General features: G+C 40.4%; 1 protein-coding gene across 1 annotated transcript; it reads left to right on the top strand.

Annotated features, from left to right (window-relative positions):
* Positions 1–4,606: 4,606 nt before the first annotated feature.
* YPEL5 (yippee like 5) lies at positions 4,607–18,998 on the top strand. Its single transcript, XM_065891388.1, has 3 exons — positions 4,607–4,695; positions 16,447–16,611; positions 18,054–18,998. Exons 2-3 carry the CDS (start codon positions 16,471–16,473, stop codon positions 18,276–18,278), a joined length of 366 nt encoding a protein of 121 aa, XP_065747460.1. The 5' UTR covers positions 4,607–4,695; positions 16,447–16,470; the 3' UTR covers positions 18,279–18,998.
* The last annotated feature ends 5,759 nt before the right edge of the window (positions 18,999–24,757 follow it).

The raw sequence follows: 24,757 nt of genomic DNA, 5'->3' as shown, positions 1-24,757 counted from the left end.
GTGACTACTTTACTGCCAAAGCCAAAAGAATAAAAATTCTGAAGAATGGATGTTTGGCTGATGATTTCAAATACAAAAAAGAAGAATTTTATGATCAGTGACATTTGAGACAGCTTTTAGTAAAGTGGCAGGACTGTAACTCAGAATAAGTTATATTTTTTATGTTAACTACTAATCTGAAATTGTATTTACATATATCTGTTTCTTCCCAAAGGAGCTATTTTGTTTAAATTACCCAGAGTTCTCATAAGTTTAGGTTAAAGTGAAAACCATACAGTCCTAGGCTAGTATGTCAGCTCTACGCTACACAGCATTCAGGATCCAGGTTCCTTTCCCTAGGATGGAATCCTGGTCCTTGTGGTCCACGCAACTTTGCAGGAAGCAGGATGGCGGGGGCGGGGTGGGCGGCAAATCCATGTCATGTCAATATAAAGCAAGGGAAAAGATAAAGGGGTTATTGTAAGAAGTTACATGGGTCTAAACTATAGTGTTAGGTGTGAGGACAGGTCACTTGTATGTAGAGTCCAAAGAATACTTGCAGCAATTGACGAAGTCATGAGGGATTGGGGGATTGTGGTCCATTAACAGACACGAGAAGGGAGTGACAATCCTAGGCCTAAGGAAATTGTTGTTTGTCTCTGCTGTTGAGAGAGGAAATGTGGGTTCTGTTTAGAACAAACTGAGCTTCAAGATTCAGAGTTTTATCCAGGTATAGGTGTCCATCAGACCCTGGAAAAGAAGAAAGATTGTTTTTCATCCAACACAGGAGAAAGTGCCAAGAAAATAGGTGATGTAGGAAAAAACATCAAGTAGAGAAACTTTGAAGTAGCTCATTTCCAACAGTCTTCATCTGACTTTAAATTATGAGACATGAGTATCTGCAGAGTGAGACAGGTGGGTGGAGGCCCACATGTTTCAAGCTTGGGAAGCAAGGAGGTTTCATAGGCCATGGGAAGTGTGGGGAGGCTCATAGCTGATTGCGCATGAAGCACACACTTGAAAGGTGGTCTTACCTCTAAAGCAGCAGTGCCAGTGTGAGTCCTTTAAAGCAAGAGAAGGCACACAGAGGAGGGGTCCAAGGAAACAGCAACAGAAGGGCATTCTGAAAGCCTGACCCGGGGTTTGTAGTTATATCGAATCACCCATCTGGGGGGATATCAGACAGTTTAGGCCAGAAAGTATAATCAGCAACCAGTATAAAACACCATGGTATGTTGGTGTATGTTGGTATATTCCTGTTTCTTATTTTATGGACTTGAAGAATGTCAGAGTTAGCATATGTCAAGTGATGAAGGAACTTTTATTCAAGAAATGTAAATATGGTTTGATGTTGGAGATGGGTTATTGTAATACATCACATAAAGGAATAAGGGGGGAAATGTTTATCTCAAAAGACACTAAAAAGGTATTTGATAAAATTGCATACCCATTTTAAAAAAAGAAACTTTGCAAACTATCGATAACTTCTAGGAATTTGTTTGACAGAAATATTCACACATGTACTCAAAGATATATGTACAAGGATATTTAAACAGAAATAAGAGGCAAAATGACTAGAAAGACGTAGGCAAAATTATGATCATTTGCAGGCAGAGGAATTTTCTATCCAGAAAATTCAGGAAAGTTATCTTTCCTACAAAATAACAAACAACCAGTTAGAGTTATATGATAGGAGAAGTTTCTATTCACAGTAACCCCCTGTATTAGTTTGCTAGGGCTGCCACAATGAAATACCACAGACTGTGTGGCTTAAGTAACAGAAATTGATTTCTCACAGTTCTGGAGGCTGGAATTCCAAGATCAAGGAGTCAGCAGGTTTGGTTTCTAGCGAGGCCTCTCTCCTTGGTTTGCAGGTGGCCATCTTCTCTCTGTGCACACACATCCCTTGTATATCCCAGTCTCCTCTTTTTACAAAGATGCCAGTCAGATTGTTCTAGGGCCCAACCCTAAGAACCTCATTTCAATTTAATCACCTCTTTAAAATCCTTATCTCAATATACAGCCACATTCTGAGATACTGGGACTTAGGACTGCAACATACGAATCAGGGGGGCATAATTCAGTCCATAATATCCCCAGAAAATATACAATCCCTAAATATAACTCTAAGAAGATAGAAACAACCTAAAGGAAGACAGATATATCATGACATTTCACTGGAAGACATAAAAGAACACTTGAATAAATGGAGAAACATACCATATTCTTGGTGGGAAAGTCTCAATATTATAAAGTGCAAATTTATTCCAAATTAAATTAATAGGTATAACACAAATCAAACAAGATAAAATATCAAATCTCTCAAACTTTCTTTTTATTTCTCTTCCATATTTGTTATATTATCTTCAACAGTAAATTCTTTATTTCTAATGGGCATGCCACCATCATCCCAGACCCATCAGCTTTCACCCCAAATCAACTTTCTCAACCACCCTATACCTAGCAATAGGAAGTCATCACCCTACCAGTCACCTAGGATAAAACCTCTGGTTTATCTTTGAAAATTCTCTCTTCTTAGTCCACCTACATACAATCAGTCAGTTCTGTATAGCCATTCTTGTTAATGTTAAACCTACCCCTTCCATTCCATTCCTATCTGCCCACCTTTCCTCATATGTGGATCCTAGCTCTGCACAACACCAACACCTAGATTTATCTTTCTAAAATATGGTTTTAATCATTCTTTTACAAGTTTACAAATGTTGTATTCAATACCTCTATTGGGTGATGTTGGACAAGTTAGTTAATCAATATGCCTCTGTTTATTTAGCTGTAAAATGGGAATTATAGCAGTACTTACCTCATTGGGTTATTATGAAAAGTGAGTTAATAATTTTAAAGCACTTGGAACAGTAAGTGCTTTATATGTATGAATATAATGAATAAATTATAAATGAATAAATCTCTTTTCCATTGTTTTTTGCTGGTACTTAAAGTGTTCACTTTGAGAAAAACTCATTCCTTGGGGTTTAGGCATTGTATACCCTTTTCAAACGATTATATTCAGAAATATTTGACCAATATTTTATCAACGAATACAAGTTTCTAAAAAATATATTTTTAATAGCAAAACATTGAAGGCAACCTCATGTCTGTTAGTAGAAAAAGTAATGTTTAATAAAAAATGAAGTCCTATTATAAAAAACTGTGGAGACAAAGGTAAATTTGTAGATAAAAGATATATTTGACATGGAAGGATGGCCATAACATATTGAGTGAAAAAAGCAAATTGAGGAATAAGAGATGCACATTCCTTTCAGGAAGAATAGGAAAAAACACATGAAGCTGTTAAGCAGAGGACAGTCTCTGTTATGAAATGAGACTGTATGACCTTCCTACAATGAACATGTGTTGATTTTGTAATTAAAACTAAGTAAAAACAAATGAATAATGAGAAAAAAAACTTTTAAAAAGTTTTAAATGTCCTCATCTCTTGGAAAACTCACTTATCAAAAGATAATCCAGGTTTTTATCTGCCCTGAATGAAAATACTGGTGAGTTTGGGGTTGGTGAGGAGTCAAATGCTACGATTTGCTCCGAAACCTCTATCCCACTAAAGACAGCTTTAAGCACCTTGCAGTTTAGTCTCAAATGTTAGTCTTTATTTTTTACCTGAGAAAGAGGCATCGTCAAACATTTCTACTTTATCGTCAAACATTTCTACTTTATCCATTAATCCAAAGACCATTACCTGGGAAATTCTAATTTAATGAGACACAAAATCTTCCATTTTAAGCGTTGATGAGGATTAAGGGAATAGCTACCCTTTTCAACAAACAAATCTCAGACTCTCTGAGGCAAAAAAATCTTCATGTAGAAGACTCTAAATTTTCTCATCTTTTTGATAAACACTTCCACTACCAAGAAAGAACTCAGGCAGTTGTAAATAAAGTTCGGCCACACCTGAAAAATCCTTTCTCCAGTTGTTCCTATATGCCCAGACTCAAAGGGTTTGGGGTTTGTAAATAAAAGGTGGCCTACTGTAAGGAGGGGCAAGAGTAAACAATCTCAAAGAAATTAATTACACGGTGCATTTAAACTATCCAGGCACCTGCTTTGCCTAGAAAAACTGCCTGTTGTTTTCATCACTGGGCCTCAGGAAACTAGGCCCTAGCCACCACCTGGTGACGCTGATAACGCGCAATGTCTCTCAGCTGCAGCAATTAGAAAGGCCGGGCAGTCTCCTTTAAGAAGCTGACTCACGTGGACGCTGTGTTGTGTGCTCTCAGCTGGGAAGGGGGTGGATCTCAGGTCTCTCCACATTGGCTGCGTCTTGAGAGGGGGCAGAGTTAGCCTCTTTGATTGGCTGTCCGAGTCCCGGGCGTTGGGTCAGGGGCGGGGCGAGCTGCAGGGAGATTGCCCGGGGTCTGCGGCTTCTGGGAGGGGCGGGCCGCGACGCAAAGGGGAGCGGGAGTGGGGGAGGGTGAGCCAGAGAAGGGGCGGGGCCCAGCGGAAAGGGCAGGGTGCCGGGGAGAGGGCGGGGTCTAGAAATGATGGGCGTTCTGGGCCAACCGGGAGAGCCGACTGTTCGAGGGGCGGGGCTACGCCGGGTGATTGACGCTGAGGCCCAACCAGGGAGAGGCGGGGCCAAGGCCAGGGCCTGACTAAACCTGGAGACTCCGCTGTCTGAGGGGGCTTCATTTCAGCTGAGGACCGAAGAGCCGCTGGCGGCCGTGGATCTTACAGCCGCTCGGGGTGAGTGCGGCGGTCGGGGGCTGGATTCGGGGCTCGAGGGGGGCTGAGGTGCCCCTCCGAGCCAGCGGCTTCGAAACACTCGGGATCGGCCCGGGGCGGGAGGCCCAGGCAGGAAGTGCCTTTTCCTCCCCGCGCTCCCTCCGGGGTCCCAGCGCGGCCGACCCCCGCCCCTGTGGGCGGGCTCCGGTGCCGGGGCTGCGGGCTGACGAGCTGGCCTGTTTCCTCTTTGTGAGGCCCAGGCGCGGCGGCCGCCGTCAGCCCGCCCCCGCCGCGCAACCGGGGCAACCGGCGCAACCGCAACAGACGCGACCTCCATCTCGGCGCCCGCGCCCTCCCGCCCCGGCGCTAGCCTCTAAGTCCCTGCACGTCGCGGCCGGGGCTTCCGGCGCCCCTCTGCGGGCAGTTTGGCCGGCGACCCCGTCGCCTGGGCTGCCCCGCCCCCACGGGCCGCGTCCCCGCCGCAGTGTCGGAGGCGCGCCCCGAACTCCGCGCCGCCGCGGTCTCCGCCGGGGCCTGCGCCCACGGCCCCGAGGTGAAGTCCGAACTCGACTCCGAGATGTGCGGCGTTAATAACGCCACGGCGTGGCCTGTCCTTCAAAGGGGCCACATCCCCTTTCGGTTGGCACTGCCTATGGGCGAGGGTCGGCGTTGGCTTTTGTTTGCTGCCCCCCAAAGGCTGGATGCCCGCCACCCTGCCCTCCTGCACCCCAGGAGATCCCCGGGCCGAGGGAGGGGTACGCTTGACGGAGGGCGTGGCGCAACTGCTGGGCGGCCGTCGGGCGGCCGGGCCCGCGGGGCCGCCCGCTCAGCTGTTTCCGGCCCGTGTTTGTTGTGCCGGAGGAGGCCCGGCCGCGCCGCGCTCGGGCCCCGGCCCCTCCCGATTGGCCCGCGGCGTCACGTGCCCGCAATCAGCTGGGGCCAGCCTGGGCTGCGGGGCGTGGGTGGCTGAGGCGGTGCTCACCGGCGCGGGGTGTCGCGCGGCCGCCTGCTGCCCCACGGCGAACGGCATCCTTGCTTTCCTTGTCGGTGGGGCGTGTGCGCGCCCTGGCCACCCCTTTATTCTGCACTCGTAGGTAGGACAATGAGTATTCCGGACAGCGGGAGTTGGAAAATTGGAATACTACAAAGATCTGTTTAATCCCGACACCGATTAATCTCCCCTTGCGCGGAGAGTCTGGGAAGGTGTACAGCTCATTTATTTTTAAATTTTTTCTGTTTACAGAGCCCTGTTGGTAATCTGAGGATTTTTATTTCAGATCTCCTTGACAGATGGAAAACCTGAAGTAACCTCAGGCTAACCTTGTGTTTTGGGGAAATTAGACTTGCTGCTGAAGTAACTGGGGGTAATAGGGTATTAGCTAATCTTGCACAGTTGCATATGCAGTGTTGCAGCTGTGTTCCAACAAAAGACGAACCAAAATGCATGAAGTGTGTCCAGGGTACATATTTGTGCCAGATGTGAAGTGTCTTGGTGGAATCTTTCCCTAAAAGTTTATTGCATACTCGCACTATGTTAGGTAAGAAGGAAATTGCAAAGAATTTACGATCTTTTCTCTAGAAACGCACAGTTTTTAGTAAAAAGGCATAGGCAAATGAAATTGGGTAACAGTACGCAGTTAAATATTAGTAAGTTATGAAATGACGTTATAGAAGTTCAAAAATGGGGCAGTGAGAAGAGTGAAGCAGCCTAGAGTGGATTGATATTAATTAGACCTAGAAAATGAAGAGGCTTTGGGATGCTATTGGGCAAACAGAGGCCTAGGAGGAAAAAAAGAGGCCCAGAGCCTTTATAGATAGTGAGAAGGTAGAGCTTGTGGAATTTGGCACACAACGTATTTTCCACATATGCCATTATCTTTCTGGCTTTGTACTGGAATACCAGGTAAAATGTCATGCTCCTTGGAAAGAACCAATGTTTGCCTTTATCACATTCTCACCCAGCTCAGTGCCCAATACAGGCTTACTGTTTGGCTTTTTTTTTTTTCTTTTTTAAGTTTATTTCTGGCAGCCATCTTATCTATAGGAGAGGGTGTTGATGAAATGTGCTTAAGTAAGTTATTTAACTCTGTACAGGGACACTAAATTGGGTTTTAACATGTAAAATACATGTTGCTGCTTCTAAAATAATCTGGCTGGATCATTGAGGACCTTTCCCTAGACTTAGTTGCCTTTTCTTTTGCTCTATTTAAGTGGTAGGAAAGAAAAAAGCGTTTAGAAAATTAAAAAGGAAGGGAAATAAGGCCAAAATTAAGTCTAAAAATGAGATTAAATTAGCTACTACCCTCCAAAAAAACAGTCCATGAGACATGAGGCTAATCCTAAATATCAAGATGTGAAGATAGTCCTACTAAGTATAATCCTACCCAGATTATCACTTTAGGTTTCATAGTGCCTAAATGGCTATATAAACCAATATCAGTTTCTCTGATAATCCTGTGTAGTAATGTCTTGGTGGTGTAGGAACTGAACCTTAGCTGTGACATGAAACTTGCTACTTGACGCCTGAGTCAGGAAACCAGAGAGTTAAATTGTACTCCAGTCCATCCAATTAGAGGCTTTTTTGACTCATGGTATTGCATCACAGCAAATGAGAGATCCTGAATTTGTCTTGCCAAAAGCTGTTTTGGGGAGATTACCAACTCAGATTGTTTAGCTGACTCACTGAGTTACACGACTAGTCTTATTTTCTAGAGATGACTGAACAATAAGAATTATAGAAACATAGTGAACTTGGAAAACGTTTAACAACAACAAAGGCATTATTTGCAGGCAAGAACAAAAATATAAAAGTTACTGTCAAATGAAGATCTGAGGGCTTCCCTGGTGGCGCGCAGTGGTTGAGAGTCCACCTGCCGATGCAGGGGACACAGGTTCGTGCCCCGGTCCGGGAAGATCCCACGTGCTGCAGAGCGGCTGGGCCCGTGAGCCATGGCTGCTGAGCCTGCGCGTCCAGAGCCTGTGCTCCGCAACGGGAGAGGCTGCAACAATGAGAGGCCTGCTTACTGCAAAAAAAAAAAAAAAAAAAAATGAAGACCTGATTCCACAACCAGGACATCATTTGAAACAGCAAAGTAAACTGGTCAGGTATTGCAAGAGAACAAGAGGAAAGCATAGCTTTCTTGTGTCACCGAAACCTTGGCTTGGTGAACATTTTGTAAAAAAAAAAAAAAAAAAAAAAATTGGAAAATTGGTTTTGTGGATCAAACTCAATTTATTATTTTCTCTTGTAGGTTTTCAATAGAACTTCATCACAAATTGGTATGAAATAGTTGATGAGATAACAGTAGAGTTAGATGTTAATTATAGTAATCAGCCCAGCACTGTTAAAAGTCCTTTGAGTTTTGTTCCTTCCCTTTTTGGAGAGGGAAGAGACTGAAAACCAGATATACAAGCTTGCTCCCGCATGTTTCCATTTTATCCAAACCATTGCAAAACACAGCCTTTCCTGGAAGGGCAGATTCCTTTAACCCTTTCTGCACTAGGCTCCTGCACACTCAGTTCCCTGCAGGAGAGAGTTTTGGTGTCTTGCATTTGCCCACCACCTCCTAGTGCAGTGGAAAAACCCCTCTTACCTGTCCAATGATAGATAGAGTTGGGTGGAGTGTGTGTTTTGTGGTCTGTGGAAATGCCCTGAGGAAATAATTCTTTTACAAAGGAAAAGTCTATCTGTGGATTGGGTGTTTTCCCACCAGAGGGTTCTTAGAGATGCCTCCCTGGTATTTTTAGGGCTGGGAAGTGTGATTCCTCCTCCTGTGAATTCTACTTGCCAGGGTTGAGTCCAAACTGGATTATTAGTTACAGGGAGGGCAAGTGCCTATTTTAAGACCTAGAATTATGATACTGAGAATTTGAGATGCTTCACAAGGTTTCTAACTTTCCTCCTGCATGTAATTTCTGTCACCTGGTCACTTAGCTTTGCAGTGATTAACAGGAAATGAAGCCAGTTGATTATTATTGTTTGTTTCATATCCTTTCTGAGCCTTGCTTTCTTCATCTGTAGTTGGAGGGGGAAGTTCAGGTGGAGAATGTTGAAGAAGATAATCTAATTTTACTAGATTTATCTTTATTTGGCATTTATTGTGTGCCAGGCACTGTTCTCAAAATGTATTATCGCCATTTAATTTTCACAACTCAGAGATGGGTACTGCTGTCACCGTTTTATAGATGAAGAAACTGAGGTGAGGATACCTTACCCAAAGTTTATGCAACTTTTAAGCGGCAGAGCTGAGATTTGAACCCCGAGTTCAAGTATTTGAGCTACATTATTTAAATCCTAGGGGTGGAGAGAGAAGGAGGCAGCAGCTGGGTATACTACCTATTTTTATAATCTTTGTATTGTTGATCTTCAACGTGCTGAATTTACTACAGAAAGTTAAGGACTTTAGTTAGAAAATCCATGAAGAAAAGGGGAGTGGGATTAAATTGATTTTGTTGGATACTCCTGTTGATCCTTAAACCTGAATGCCAATCAAGTTTCCTTTTTTTCTGAGAAAGACTGTCTGCTTTTTAAATGAAAAGCTCTTCTGCTCTCCAAACAATTTTTTCAGCAAGGGTCAGCACACTTTCTGTCAAGGGCCAGATAGTGAATATTGTGAACTTTGCAGATAAGGTTTAAGTAGCAAATACTCAAATTCTGCCATTGTAGTGAGAGAGCAGCTAAATATAAACAAATGGGTATGGCTCTGTCCCAATAAAACTTAATTTATGGTCACTGAGATTTGAATTTCATGTAATTTTCATGTCACAAAATATTCTTTCAGTGTTTTTTTCCCAACCATTTTAAAGTGTAAAAAGCATTCTTAGTTTTTGGGTCATACGAAAATAGGTGGTGAGCTGAATTTTGTCCGTAGGTCTTCGTTTGCTGACCCCTGCTTTTAAAGAATATATTCAGCAATGAACCAGACTAATGAACAGGATATTTGTTAGTGTGTATGTGTGTGTGGTGTGTATAAATCAGTACCAGTGGTGAACAAGTGGAATTTGAAATTAACACAGTACCATTTACATTAGCACGCCCGCCCCAAAGAAATACTTAGGTACAAATCTAACAATGGGTATACGATGTATATGAGGAAAAATACAAAACTCTGATGAATGAAATCAACAAGAACCAAATGAATGGAGAGAGATTCCGTGTTCATGGATAGGAAGACTCAATGTTGTCAAGATGTCAGTTCTTCTCAGCTTGTTCTGTAGATTCAATGCAGTCTCAGTCAAAATTCCAACAAGTTACTTTGTGAATATTAACAAATTTTTTCTAAAGTTTCTATAAAGAGGCAAAAGACCCAGAATAGCCAACACAGTCTTGAAGGAGGAGAATAAAGTCAGAAGACTGACACTACCCAACTTCAAGACTTAATATATATCTACAGTAATCAAGACAGTATGGTATTGGTGAAAGAGTAGACAAATAGATCAGTGGAATAGAATAGAGAGCCCAGAAATAGGTCCACATAAATGTGGTCAACTGATCTTTAACAGAGGACCAAAGGCAGTACAGTGGAGCAAAGATAATCTTAAATGTGCTGGAACAACTGGACATTCACATGCAAAAAAGTGAATCTAGACACAGACTTTACACCCCCACTCACAAAAATTAACTCAGAAGTGGATCACAGACCTAAATGTAAAATGTACAACTATAGAACTCTTAGAAGATAATATAGGAGAAAACCTAGATGACCTTGAGAATGGCAATGACTTTTAAAATACAACACCAAAGGCATGACCCATGAAAATAGATAATTGATAAGCTGGACTTCATTAATATGAAAAAGTCGGCTCTGTGGAAGGCAGTATTAAGAGAATGAAAAGACAAGCCACAGACTGAAAGAAATATTTGCAAAAGACATATCTGATAAAGGACTGTTACCCAAAATATACAAAGGACTGTTAAAACTCAACAATAACAAAACAACCCAATTAAAAACTGGGCCAAGGGCTTCCCTGGTGGCGCAGTGGTTGAGAGTCCACCTGCCGATGCAGGGGACACCGGTTTGTGCCCCGGTCCAGGAAGATCCCACATGCCGCGGAGCGGCTGGTCCCATGAGCCATGGTCGCTGAGCCTGCGTGTCCGGAGCCTGTGCTCTGCAACGGGAGAGGCCACAACAGTGAGAGGCCCGGGTACAGCAAAAAAAAAAAAAAAAAACTGGGCCAAGGACCTTAACAGATGCTTCACCAAAGAACATACACAGATGGCAAATAGCACATGAAAAGATGCTCCACATCATATGTCATCAGGGAAATGTAAGTTAAAACAGTGGGATGCCACTACACACCTATTAGAATGGCCAAAATCCAGAATACTGACAACACAAAATGCTGGTGAGGTTGTAGAACTCATTCATTCCTAGTGGGAATGCAAAATGGTACAGCCACTTTGGGAGATAGTGTGGTGGTTTCTTAAAAAGCTAAACATACCATATAATCCAGCAGTGACACTCTTCGGCGTTTACCCAATGGAAAACTTATGTCCACACAAAAACCTGCATGGGGATATATATAGCAGCTTTAGTCATAATTGTCAAAACTTTGAAGTAACCATAGTGTCCTTCAGTAGGTGAATGGATAAATACGCTGGTACATCCAGACCATTGAACAGTATTCAACACTGAAAAGAAATGAGCCATCAAGCCATGGAAAGACTTGGAGGAACCTTAAATACGTATTAGTAAGAAAAAGAAGCCAATCTGAAAAGACTATATACTGTATGATTCCAACTGTATGACATTCTGGAAAAGGAAGAACTATGGAGAGAGTAAGAAGATCAGGGGTTGGTGGTAGAGGGAGGGATGAATAGAGCCCAGAGAATTTTTAAAGCAGTGATAACATAATGATGGATATATATCATTATACATTTGTTTAAACCCGTAAGATGTACAACACTAAGAGTGATCCCTAAAAAACTATGGACTTTGGGTGGTTATGATGTGTCATTATAGGTTCATTAGTTGTCACAAATGTACCACTCTAGTGAAGGATGTTGATAATGAGAGAGGGTATGCATTTGTTGGGGCAGGGAGCATGTGGAAAATCTCTGCCTTATTTTGCTGCTGTGGACCTAAAACTGCTCTAAAAGACTAAATCTCAAAAAACCTTTTTTTAGAAAATTGTTTTATTGACCTGGAAATTATATAGTCCATAATGTCTTAATTTTTAAAATAATACATTCCTGGAGACTGTCTTTCATGGATTTCTGAAAGAGAAAAACCATTTTTTCTCTTAGATTCTATAAATCCTATAAATTAAAAAAAAATCTGTAAAAAGGTAAAGGTCTTAATGTATTGCTTCACTGGAGTCTCCTATTAAAAGAGAAATTGAAAATTCTAGGTAGCTAAATGCTATTTATTGAAGAGGGAGGAAATTGAAATCAATTACTAAAGTATCAACATACCATGTGTGAATTTCACTTATATTTTCAACCTGACACCTTACTGTTTCCAGTAATTTCAAATGAACTGATGTTAGGCTTCCAGTTAAACACTCAAATTTGATAATTTTCTTACTTCCACCTTTTAAGGGTTTTAATAACCTACAGCAAAGAAAATCTAGTACCCAAGAGACCTTATTTATTAAATTATTTGGGGAATGGCACTTATAAAAATTAAGATTATTAGATTCTTTTTTGCTTGAAATGCTAAAAAGGAAGAGAGCGTCTTAAAGCTTTAATTAATGATGAGTTTAGTGCTAATTTTGGTTATAAACTTGAACTTCAACACTGATACCATAACACACATTTTATTACTTAGGGACACAGTAAGTGCCCCCAGAATCAATACAGAGAACATTAGTCATCTGTGAAAGCAATTCATTCTTAAGATATTTTAGAGATATGTGACTGAAGATATTTGGTACTCTTCTAAATCCAAGCAAGGTGATTAGCATACCTGGGAAATAATTTAGATGTAAAAACAGAAGGTAGATCATTGGTTGCCTGTGGCTGGAGATTGACTGAAGAAGGGTTTGTGGGGATTTGGGGGAGGTGATGGAAATATTCTAAAGCTAAAGGGTTTGTGGTGATGGTAGCACAACTTTGTAAATTTACTAAAAGTCATTCATTTGTACACTTACAGTGGCCACATTTTATGTTATGTAAATTATTCCTTTAAGAAAATTGTTTTTAAAGAATCAGCTATATTCTATCCTGTCAGATAAAAAGTTTCAAAGTTTGTAGAGGAGTGGTCTGTATAAGCTCTTAGAAAGGGGTGGCTGAACTCCATGTCTTTTGTAAGTAAGGCTGAAGTACCTTTTGTAGCACTATCTGATTTAGCATAAATGTAGTGGCACCTGTGAATGTATATTGCATTTACTAATGCACACTCCCTGACCACAAGAGGTTTATCTAGAAGTGATGAGAATTTGAACTAAGTCATTGATGAGGGAGGGGGAGGAAAGACCTCGAAAAGTGATTGCGGAGGTATTGTCAATTTTGCAGTTTCTTAAAAGAAGTTGCCAGGGTTTCTAGTTTAGGAGAGTGATTGGAGTTGCCATCAACAAAGTTAGGGAATATAGCAGGTTCAGCATGGAGACAGGAGGGGTGCATGATAAATCTGAGGGAGAAGGACTGAATCTGGCTGTCTCTTCTGGTCATTAAAGAGTAAGTGGGGTGAAAAGAACTGGAGCAGAATTTAGTTCACATCCCAGTTTGGGTGGTTTCATAAAGTCACAGTCTTTATTTCTTCCTCTACAAAATTAGGGTAATATCTACTTTAGAAATTGTCAAGATTAAATGTGATATGTAAAGTACCAAACGCAGTGTCCCATATTATTAAGTCTAAGGCAGAGTTCAATATATTGTCCAGGTCCAGAGAAACCTGATTCAGGTGTTATGTTTTAGCTTTTTAATGACCTTCCCCCTTCTGTAATGAAGTGGCAGTCTGCTTGACGTCAGTCGTCCCAAATGTGCACAGGGGAAGTGAGCACTAGGTTGCATTCCTAGCCCAGTGAAGCTAAAGCCTAACACCTGGGACCCAATGGCCTGCGGAGGTTTTTCTATGTCCCAGAGACCTTCAACAGCAAGTGGTGTTTTGCTTGCTTCTGCTGGATTCCATGGTATTCAGGCTTCTCTCTTTTGGCAAATTAGAACTACATTTTACAGTTTTATATACATATATAGAACTCTCCAAATGGCAACTGCAACTGGGAATAGTGATTCTGTACAGATATTTTTAGTCTTGGTAATGAATCATGTAACTGAATCCAGTAAAAAATAGCTGGGTAAAAGTTAAAAATAGTCTGAATTTTAAGCAGGGAAGAGAAGGCATGTTAAATCTATTTACCCCATTTAGAAATAGTTTGCCTGTATCCAGTAGCAAGCAGATGGCCACAGCTATGTTGTAATACTGAACCAAAGATAGAGATGTAGGTAGAAGGTATCGGAAGAGTTCATTTTGAAGTTCTGAACATTTTCCTCAATAGTATTGTATCTGTCACAGTCAATTCAAAAATATCTAGTTATTCTTGCATTATGGTTGAAATAACTTACAAGATGAATATTGTATTTAAAAGTTTGAAGGAAAATTGGCTTGAAAGTAACAGTTCCCAGAAGCCCAAGCTGGAGGCTAAATTACTTACTGCACAAATACTAGTTTTCAGAGAAATATAGATTCTGAGGACTATGTCTTCAGAGGTGAGACTATGAAACCCTGCTGTTGATTCCTTTCTCTAAATGACCAGTATTAAGAAAGATGACCAAAATCAACTACTCACAGGGTCGTTGAATGCTTAATTTATATCAAGAGTCATAAACTCAAATGTCTTAACAGGTGAAGTAATTTTGTGGCCCAGAATGGGCACAAAGCAAATGAAATGGCCTAGCTGGGGGAGTCGCAGCCGCCACTCAGCTCTAGCCAGTTGTTGCCCTATGAGAATATATGCCCTGTGTTGCCAGCTCTCCCCATTGTTTTTGGTTTTTTTTAAAGGCCCAATACAGGCTCTTAATGAAATCTCTCAAATCTTAAGTGATTCTCAGTGGTTTTTTATTAAAAGTAAAAAACTGGGCGCCAGATTAAACATGTCCACTAATGTTTTGTGAGGGAAGGGTTGTTTTGTTCACTGCTGTATCCCTCTGCCACCAAATGAATTCAGCCAGCAGGCCTCAGATTTGCAGCCTTTGACCTTTGCATAACAAATAATGTGTTCTTAGGCATCTGGGAAAAGTAATGCTATCCTAGAGACTGAAACAATAGGCAGCAAGTCTTACCTTTTGTTGTCGTTGTGCAGAAATACAATCAGAAAGCTAAATGTCATTTCATAAGTCTTGTGTTTTTACCCAGGGTTTACTCATTGACACTTTTGTTAGTGCACTGGCTTTCCTTTTACAAGCTATACATTGTAATTATAGTCACTATTTGTTTTTCATTCTTTATTAAACTTCCATATCATAATGTATAATGGGAGTCATAATTATCTTTGTGATAATGACATTTCTGATGACATTAGAACTGCCTAATGGCTGAGGAAGTTGACAGATGTTAGAAGGAATGGAATTTTTAATTTGTAATGGAATTTCCCCAAGTTCAAGATGACAGTGGATTACACATGGCTTCTAGATTTTTCTTTTCCATAGTGGTAGCTGTGTTAGCTCTGCGTGCCATTTTAAAGACATATAATGTTAAATATTTAAAACATAGGAGCTGATCACTACACGCAGGAATAAATGCTTTTTAAAATGAAAAGCTATAGTGTATTCTTGACTATGTCTAGATCTTCAAAATACTGTTTTAGGGGATTAATTGCAGTGAATTTAAGGAGTTGCATATATTAACTCTCCTAAGTTTTAAAATATTGGAGTGCGATTATCCTTGTTTCAGAAGTTGGATTCAGAGATTTTTTGCAATGTTTCAGAACTTCTGTGATTTGTTGAATTGGAAGGATTTCTTAAAAATAGTAAGCTGTATAACGACGGCTCATCTTTCCCTTCTTCTCTGTTCTTGTTTTCCTAGCCTTATGCCAGCCTAGACCATCTTGTGTGTCCTCTTCTTGTGTTAGAGTAATGGAAAAATTTTGGCTTTGACTTGGGTGAGCCGTATTCCCATCATGATTTTCTGTACTTGAAAGCTCTGTAACCTTTGACCAGTTAGTAACCTTGGGTAATCTTTGAAATGGGGGCGATAACTTCACAGAGTTGTCGTGATGATTTTGAAATAAGTAAAGCATCCTAGTACAGTGCTCCACAGACTCAAACTTAACTACTGTTAGTGCCATCACCCCTTCGTGGTTGTTGACGCACCTGATGACCAGAGAGCCAGGCCCCCCATGCTCTCGAACCAGACTACCCTCTTCTTGTTTTCTGATCGCCCCTTTTTCTACTCTTATCTGGTCATCCCACTCTCGTCCCACAAGTCTTTTCTCAAATTGCACATACTCAGAATGTATACTTAACCCTGTGCTAAACCTCTTTTCACACCTCTCTGCTTGTGCTTCTCATCATTCAGTTTGATATTCCACTGTCTTCCTGTTTTTTTCATACCGATCAAGAGAGATGTGATACCATTCTTTGGCCTTCCTAAGCATGTTTACTTCCTTGACTTACTGCTTCTAAAATGTTCTTAGTTTGGGTATGCCTATTTGTTTCCTCAGTGTGTGAACTTTGGATCCTTTTGTTCAGAGTCAGCTATTTCACGTATTAAGTACTATAAAGAGATCACATATGTGTATATAAATGGTTCTCTATGACACCACCAAGTAGGTACTAACAAATTTTTTCAAAAAATCATAATGTGTTTCTTGTCCTTTTCCATTTGTTCCTAGGTTTTTAGAACTTCAGCTATAAAAATGGGCAGGATTTTCCTTGATCATATTGGTGGTACCCGTCTGTTTTCCTGTGCAAACTGCGATACGATCCTGACCAACCGCTCAGAACTCATCTCCACTCGATTCACAGGCGCCACTGGCAGAGCATTTCTTTTTAACAAGGTTGGTGGGGAAAACCAGTTTCATTTCTTAAGTGGGTTCAGTGGATATATTTGATAGCAGTACCAGAATACCCCTCAGAGCATGGAGATGCCAGGAAGAGTCAGAATGAGAGCTGTGCTCTATAGAACTGATTGTTGAGAGTTTAAAGATTGTATTATAATAAGAAGGATGGTCTCCGTTGCTTCAGAAGACATTCAGTGTAAGAATTTGGTAGTTACTTCACAGACTACTGAAGGGGCCAAGACACCCCCATATCACGGATTTATCCTTATAGGGAGGTAGCTGCATTAAGCTGTCATAATTTTACATTGCAAGTGAATAAGGATCATCTAACCAACTTCCCTTGCTTTAACTTATGCCTACCAGTCATCCTTCTGATTGTGATTTGGCTAAGAGGTTTGCTAACAGGAAGAGCACTTCCTGACTTACACATTAGTGTATAGTCTGCCTCCTTCTCTAATTTCTGGCTGGCTTTGAAATTGGTTGATGTGATTCTGCCTCCTGGAATCTAATGTGTACCAGCAAACTTGAATTTCCAAATACTTTACGCTAAGGAACAGAACTAGTCCAAGGTCCTGTTCTTAGAAGTTCAACTTAAACCTCTCCAGTGGACACTCCCCTGTTCCACTTAGAAACAAGTTTTTTCTCTCAAAGAATTGATAGCGTATATACCCCTTGCTCTTTATTTCGGTATAGAGCAGGGGTTGGCACACCATGGCAGGCCAGCTGCCTGTTTTTGTAAGTAAAGTTTAATGAAGCACAACCATATTTATTCTTCTATGTATTATCTATGGTTGCTTTTGTGCTACAACAGCAGAGCTAAATAGCTATAACAAAGACCATATAGCCCTCAAAGCCAAAAATATTTACTATCTGGTTCTTTACAGAAAAGTAAAGTGTAGAAGATTATTGGGTGTTAAGAATCATTGGAAATTCTTCACAGATTCTCTGAACCCACTTGAAAACTATGTATTGCAATCTACCCCAGTCTCTTTATAGATAAAATGTAATTTCAGAAACAAATCTGCCAAATTTCTTTTTATGGGGTACCTGTTGCGTACTAGGTTCTTTTGCATTGGTAACCATAGTTGTACTCATCATTGAGTGGTGAATTATAACAGTTGGACCCAGACCTACGTTTTATGACTCCAAGTTAAGGACTCTTCACTATAACACAGAAGTGTAACTAACGTGTATAATAGTGTGACTTAGACTAATACAATAATGCATGATTACATTAGATGTCCAGTTGAGTACAGATGCTTACCTGTCCCAGCAGTTTGTAAAAATAGCTCTTGGGAAGTGTATTGCAGGTTTGACTAAAGTAACAACTGCTATTCGTTTTTCTGAAGTTGCTGTTCTTGCACCAACAAAAATATTGTGTACCATTTTTGGCACATAACTTACATGGCTTTGCAATTTTGTTTTCACATGTTTCTTAGGTAGTTAACCTGCAGTACAGTGAAGTTCAAGACCGGGTCATGCTCACTGGCCGCCACATGGTTCGAGATGTGAGCTGCAAAAACTGCAATAGCAAACTGGGATGGATCTATGAGTTTGCCACTGAAGACAGCCAGCGTTATAAGGAAGGCCGTGTGATCCTAGAACGTGCGCTAGTTCGAGAAAGTGAGGGCTTTGAGGAGCATGTACCATCTGATAACTCTTGAAGAAAAAGAGATAAATCCATCTTTTTCCCAGGTCTTCTTCACTGAAAACAAAAATCTACTTACATACACTGTCACCTTAGCATCAGAGTCGGATTCATGAACTGTGGAACAAGAGGTTGTGAGAATCTATGATGGAACCTTTCTTTCCTTCTTTCTTTTTTTTTTTTTTTTAATTTTCTATTTTCCATCCAACAGCAGTGTGTAGAGAGAATATTATGCGGATGCCGTTAATTTTTTTTTCCCCTATGTTTACATCTTGAGGCAGAATAGTCTATCTGCAGCTACATGGTGGGCTATGTGAGGGAAAATATCTGGACCATTAGAGTGAAAAAGTGTTTTATGTAAATTTTGAAAGGAAAATGTGTCAAGAGCATGGTTCTTAAATTTATTTGGGCTTCATTTTAAAACTTTTTTTTAAACCCAGTTATTTCACTTGATTTGCTAGCTTCAGAGAAGAGATCCGAATTTGTGACCAGCGCTAAAGGTTCAGTGTTAGTATGGCTTGTGCTGGCCATTGTGCCATATTCTTGTTGGAGATGAACCGTAGCATCAGAGCCCATTCTTCCTTGTCAGTCTTGACCCAAAGATGTCACCATTCCTAGTTACTTGTCACCACATAATTGGTGTTGATTGGAAACTTTTCCTGATATGGGGCAGAACTGCTTGGTTGTCTTTTCCATGTAACTTAAGCATAGTAATATAAATAAAGTAATAGTTGGATGTTTTTGGTCCTGTGTTGCTTTTAAAATCACCTTTTAAAAGAGCAGAGTATTTGATAAGTAATTTTCATAGTAGTGTTTCTTTTCATCTCTTAAGCTAAATTGTGTATAAGATTCTACTTTGTTTAAATTAAAGCATACTGTTTAAATCCACAGTATTGCATTTAGAAAACAGTTGAACAGAATGTCAGTGTGCATTCATGCAGAAAGCATTTCATGTGCATCTGTTTTAAAAGGAGGGAAGTGAAGCAGCCTATCTAAAACTACTGCTTTGCAAAGTGTTTCAACCTATCCTCCTCAGTTTTGCATTGATTTTGACAAGTCTGTGGAGCCTGATAGTTACATCAAAGGACTAGATCTTCTAGCATTATTTTCTCAGATCTTCCCTCAGAAGTTTAGCTGTTGAAATTGAAATTCTACTTGGCCCCTTCAAATAGAAAGGGATCAAATTTGACTCGGGGTTATTTTAGCCCAAAATTTACAACATTATGAAGTATTAAAATGTAAATGTTTCTCTATCCAAACTATTTTTAGATATTCGAGTATTTCTGGTGGAATAAATGGTGTTAAAATTGGCTAAATACTTAAATGAATGAATGGATGTTTGCTCAATTTCTAGGTCTTTGTCTAGAGATGAAATTTGCCTCAAATTAGCAAAATCTTTCTGTTATTGATACTACATGTGATTTCTGAGTACAGTTAGGATTAAGTTTCTCTTATTTGCCTTTGGGCTCTTGGTTAGAGGCATAGGCCTCTGATTTGGTAGGTGTATAATATTGCATTTGAGATATGTGGACACAAATTCTTCTCTTTCTTTCACCATGGACTAAATCTTCATGCATTAAGACACAACACTGATTCCCATTCATTTCCATACCAGCCTTTGATTATATGCAGATTCCTAGTAGCATGCCTTACCTATAGCACTATGTGCATTTGCTGTCACAATAAAGTATATTTTGTCTTGCATTGGTGCAAAACTGCTACTTATTTTCCACTATCCTTGTCTAGTAATCATCTTAGTTTTTATCTATGAACACATACATCTTACCTTTGAGTAGCTATAGCTTTTTCAGTTGGCAGTGATAAAGTGACATTCTGGTTTAGGTAACTCTACCTAATTTCCACATGGAGATACTGAATTTACAAATATTAACTTCTCTGAGATGACTTTTGCCTCAGACACTGACACCTATAATTCAGTATATATGAACAAATAAAATGTCATAGCACTAGGTTAACTTTTAGGTGGCTGCACCAAGTACCATAGCAGCAAGTTCCTCTACACCTCTCCTTTTAAAAACTTGAATTTGCAAAAAAAAAAAACAAATAGCAATATGGAGGATCCAGTCAGATCGGATTGTTTACAGAAAAGCAAACACACTGTGCACTTGAGATGGGAAACCACTAGTGGGAATGATTTTGCTGTGGGAAGGAAAAGTTAACCAAATACAGGTGAATATACTGTATAATGAGTGGCTTACTGAAATGTGTACAGAGACTGTCCTAAAGTGAATATTCTGAGTTAAATATCTGTTAGTAATTATGTAATGATTTAAGTTACAATTGTGAGTGGCTACTTTGGGATTGGAGGAGAAAAATAGCAATACCATAACTGTTTTCTATTTTCAGTTTTCAATATCTATTCATAAAAGTCATATATGGGGTGTTTAAATGTAGAATCTGGGCCCTAGCCCAGGCCTAAATCAGTCCACAGGTAATTTTTTTTTTTTTTTGCGGTACGCGGGCCTCTCACTGTTGTGGCCTCTCCCGTTGCGGAGTACAGGCTCTGGACGCGCAGGCTCAGCAACCATGGCTCACGGGCCTAGCCGCTCCGCGGCATGTGGGATCTTCCTGGACTGGGGCTTGAACCCGTGTCCCCTGCATCGGCAGGCGGACCCTCAACCTCTGCACCACCAGGGAAGCCCCACAGGTAATTTTTGATCAGGCAGGATTTGGAAACTACCAACTGTACAATATTCAGAGGCAGGTTTATGGGTTTCATTTTTACAACAGTTAAAAATACGTCACAGTTCAAACAGATCCACTAATTAATTGCATGTCTCTTTTTAACACTAGTTTCCCACCAGGAGCCATATAAAAGCAAAACTTAATCTAGGAAAGGTGTGAATTGGGAATAGAGCAAGATTAAACTGAAAAACTCCTTTTAAGGTAGCACATTGCAATGATAAGATACCTGTTATAGAAATAAAGCACAACTAAGAGGAGAAATTAGCATGGATACTCATCCTAAATTGGATATGAATTGTATGGCTTCTTTATTTTAAAATATTGGTACTTCCCAATTTGAAACTTTTCTACATTAAGGCAAAAATATATACATTTCAAAGCACCATTAAGGGTTTTGTGATCCTGGGCATTGCTTTACTTATTTATTATTTATTTTAATTAATTTATTTTTGGCTGCATTGCGTCTTCGTTGCTGCACGCGGGCTTTCTCTAGTTGCGACGAGCGGGGGCTGCTCTTCATCGTGGTGCACGGGCTTCTCATTGCGGTGGCTTCGGTTGTGGAGCACGGGCTCTAGGCATGCAGGCTTCAGTAGTTCTGGCACACGGGTTCAGTAGTTGTGGCTCGCAGGCTCAGTAGTTGTGGCGCACGGGCTTAGTTGCTCTGCGGCATGTGGGATCTTCCTGGACCAGGGCTCGAACCCGTGTCCCCAGCATTGGCAGGTGGATTCTTAACCACTGCGCCACCAGGGAAGGCCCATATTTATGTTCTTTAAAATCATCTGCAATTTGACCATTTTGGGAGGCTTGTTAACAGTGAATTATGTCTCCATTCCCTCCCACTATACTGGATTGGTCCCTGAGGTGGAGCCAAGAAATCAGATTTTTTACAAAACTGCAAAGATAACCTATCGCTAAGATGTGAGAATCACTATTCAAAGGGTTGTTCAAACAAAATTATGTATAGTTTTGGTGTGTTACCACCTGGTAAACGCAGGTGTTTATCACAGGAGGTCCACAGGCTTAGAAGTATGACTAAGAAAAAGCAGATTAATTTCCACCTGCTTTTTAAAAACAGTGGCTCTTTTAAACAGTTAAGTACAATAGTCAGATAAACTGATGTTTAAAGAGAGAAGTTTCGGGAAGAGTTTCTAGAACGATCACTAGACTTTATAAAGACCTGTCTTCAATGCTGTGATTTATCAGCTGTGTGACTGGGAAGTATGTGACTTAACCTCTGAACCTTAGTTTTCTCAAGTATGAATTATGAAAACAAGCCCTATCTTAAATGATTCTGGTGAGAATGTAGTGAAATATATGGCCTAAAAACCTGTTAAGTATCATACAAATGTTTGAAATAACTACTGTTTTTTTTTCAATAATCCTGAACCACACTTCACAACTTAATTTTGCGCTAAATTAAAGAATGACCAGAATGCTTTCAAAGTTTTATAAATCCTTCCTGTTCTTGATATGTACTGCTAAATCTTTAAGGGAATTAGGGCATGAAATCTGCTGTTTATTGAATGTTACTGTCTTGACCTTTGACCATAAGAAAGCTTTCATCATCTGCTACAATAGACATTTTACTTTGCTTTCAGAAATTGTCAGAGCTTCTATTTTTGTTCTAACATGGAGCAGAAGGAAGGGAAGGTTAAAAGTTCATTAAATACAACCTCAGAGATAAAGAAAAAAGCATACAAGTTTTCTCCCCAGTCAGACAAATTTACTTTTTGAAAGGAATCCTGCAAGAATTTCCACTAAAATTCCACTACTTTTCACATCCAATTTTCTTTTCTCCCGTGTTTGCCTCAGCCTATTTCACACTACTGCTATAATAGTGTTAGTTCAATTTTTAAAGAACCCTAAAATTATGAGAAACCATTTATATACCAGATCATCTTATTTTAATCCTACTCTGGTAATTTGCCCTAAAGATGAACAAGTCATCTCTCAGCCCTGGATTTCTAGTAAAGTACATAGACAGATTTTGTGTAATAATTTTAAAAACTTGTATCCAGAGCAAAGCCCAGCTTTGAAAAAAGGTATTGACCAGAGGTTTTCAGGGATTGGTGCAGTTTGAGAAACTTCACTGGTGTGCCCCTGAGTCAGGACGTTGGCTTCAGTTGTCCCCCAGAATTTCATTCCTCTTCCACTAACTGTTGGGGTGCCATGGAGTAAGCTGTCAGCATCTGGCACACTACCTTCTCAGCTGACCCGCTCTCTAACTGTAGCCCTCCCAGAGAATACTGGGCAAAGTGGAGGCAATACTACGAAAGCGTGAAATCCGTGAGTATTCTCTGTCCCTAGCTAAGCCACCTCCCTTCCTCCAGCCTCTAAGCCAACTGGAAGGTGCTCATAAGACATTTCTGAAACCTGCCAGTATGCCAAAAGGAGTCAGAAGTATTTCCACCCCTTTCCTAAGAAAGTCTTAGGTCCTGTTTCAGAGTAGCCTCCTTAGAAATTGAGTTTCAAAGATGGGGGGCAGCGGGGTATTTTTAAGGACTTGAGTAATAAGGAGTAAAAGAGTCGAGTGGTCCCACTGAAGAAAAATTGTTTGTTAATATAAAATTAGCTGAAACCCATGCTACCAGAAAAGCACCAGTAGGTGGCAGGAGTATGCAGGATATTCAGTTCTTAAGTGCCAGTCTGGCCTGCCTTGGAAAAGAGTTAATATCTGGGGCAGTCTGTTACTGTTGTTAATGGTCAGCTAACCTGAAGCGAGAGGAGATTTCACCCCACTGGAGTAGAATTGCGGGGGGTCAGATGAAATCATCCGTGAGAAAACGCCCTAGAAACTCTGAATTACTATACAAGTAATAGTACTATTTCCAGATTTTTATGGTAAGTGATTTTTTTCCGCCATGTTTGTTTTAGTATCTAAAGCTTTAGCTTGCACAACTTCAAAATTTTTTTTCAACAACTATTTTTTGATATTGTCTTTTGACAATGACAGCCTGAGGTCACAGGAACATCACAGTGTGACTTTGAAGTTAGTTAACCTCTTGAAGCCTCATTTCCTGAACTTTTAAAAAATATGGAAACTAATTTCTAGAGAACATGTGTGAAAACTATAAGCCATACAGTATTCTAAAAATAAAACATTTCTATAAATTGAGTGAGGTTCAATGAGTTATTTACTCAGCTTAGGCTCCAGTTGCTAGAAAGTATTTGCTCATTCATTTATCCATATTCAGCAATATTTGAGTGCCTATTACGTGTGTCAGGCAATATGCTAGTCATTAGTCAGCAACACCTGGCACCTACTTCCCAGCAGCCTTACGAAGGATGTTTGCAAAGCCCAGTACAAATCCTCAAAGCCACTGTATCAATACTGACTGTATTCCTGCTACAGGAAATGAAGACATTCAACATAGGGGTACACAAGCTCATAAAGCAGAATAAAAGGCCTTTGTTCTTCCAGCAATTAAGTTCTAAGTTTGAAAAGAGGAAACCTACCAGTTTAAATGGAAATAACAGAAATCATCTTTCCATATGCAATGGACTCTGAAATTGGATTAACCTTCCATTCTAAAATGAGCTTCCTCTGTCTCCCTTCCAGAAGCAAATGTAAATCAGCATTTTCAGGGCACATGGAGAAAAGAAGGAACACCAGCTCACCTCCAACAGACATGCCAAGTAGAGGACTTCCGTAACAGTGAAAGGCAGGGGCCAAGGCTCAGAGCCTTTGCACAAGAAACGGCCCAGGTAAAGTGTTCTTTAAGTTGGATTGGGGAAGAAGAAAGGCGAAGGTGAAAGAATTGTAAACTTGTAGATTTAGGCATTGTCGGA

This window comes from Phocoena phocoena, chromosome 14 (assembly GCF_963924675.1).
Source record: "Phocoena phocoena chromosome 14, mPhoPho1.1, whole genome shotgun sequence".
In the NCBI taxonomy this organism is placed as follows: Eukaryota; Metazoa; Chordata; class Mammalia; order Artiodactyla; family Phocoenidae; genus Phocoena; species Phocoena phocoena.
Note: the sequence above shows the minus strand (reverse complement) of the source record. Positions and strands in the feature narration are given on the sequence as shown.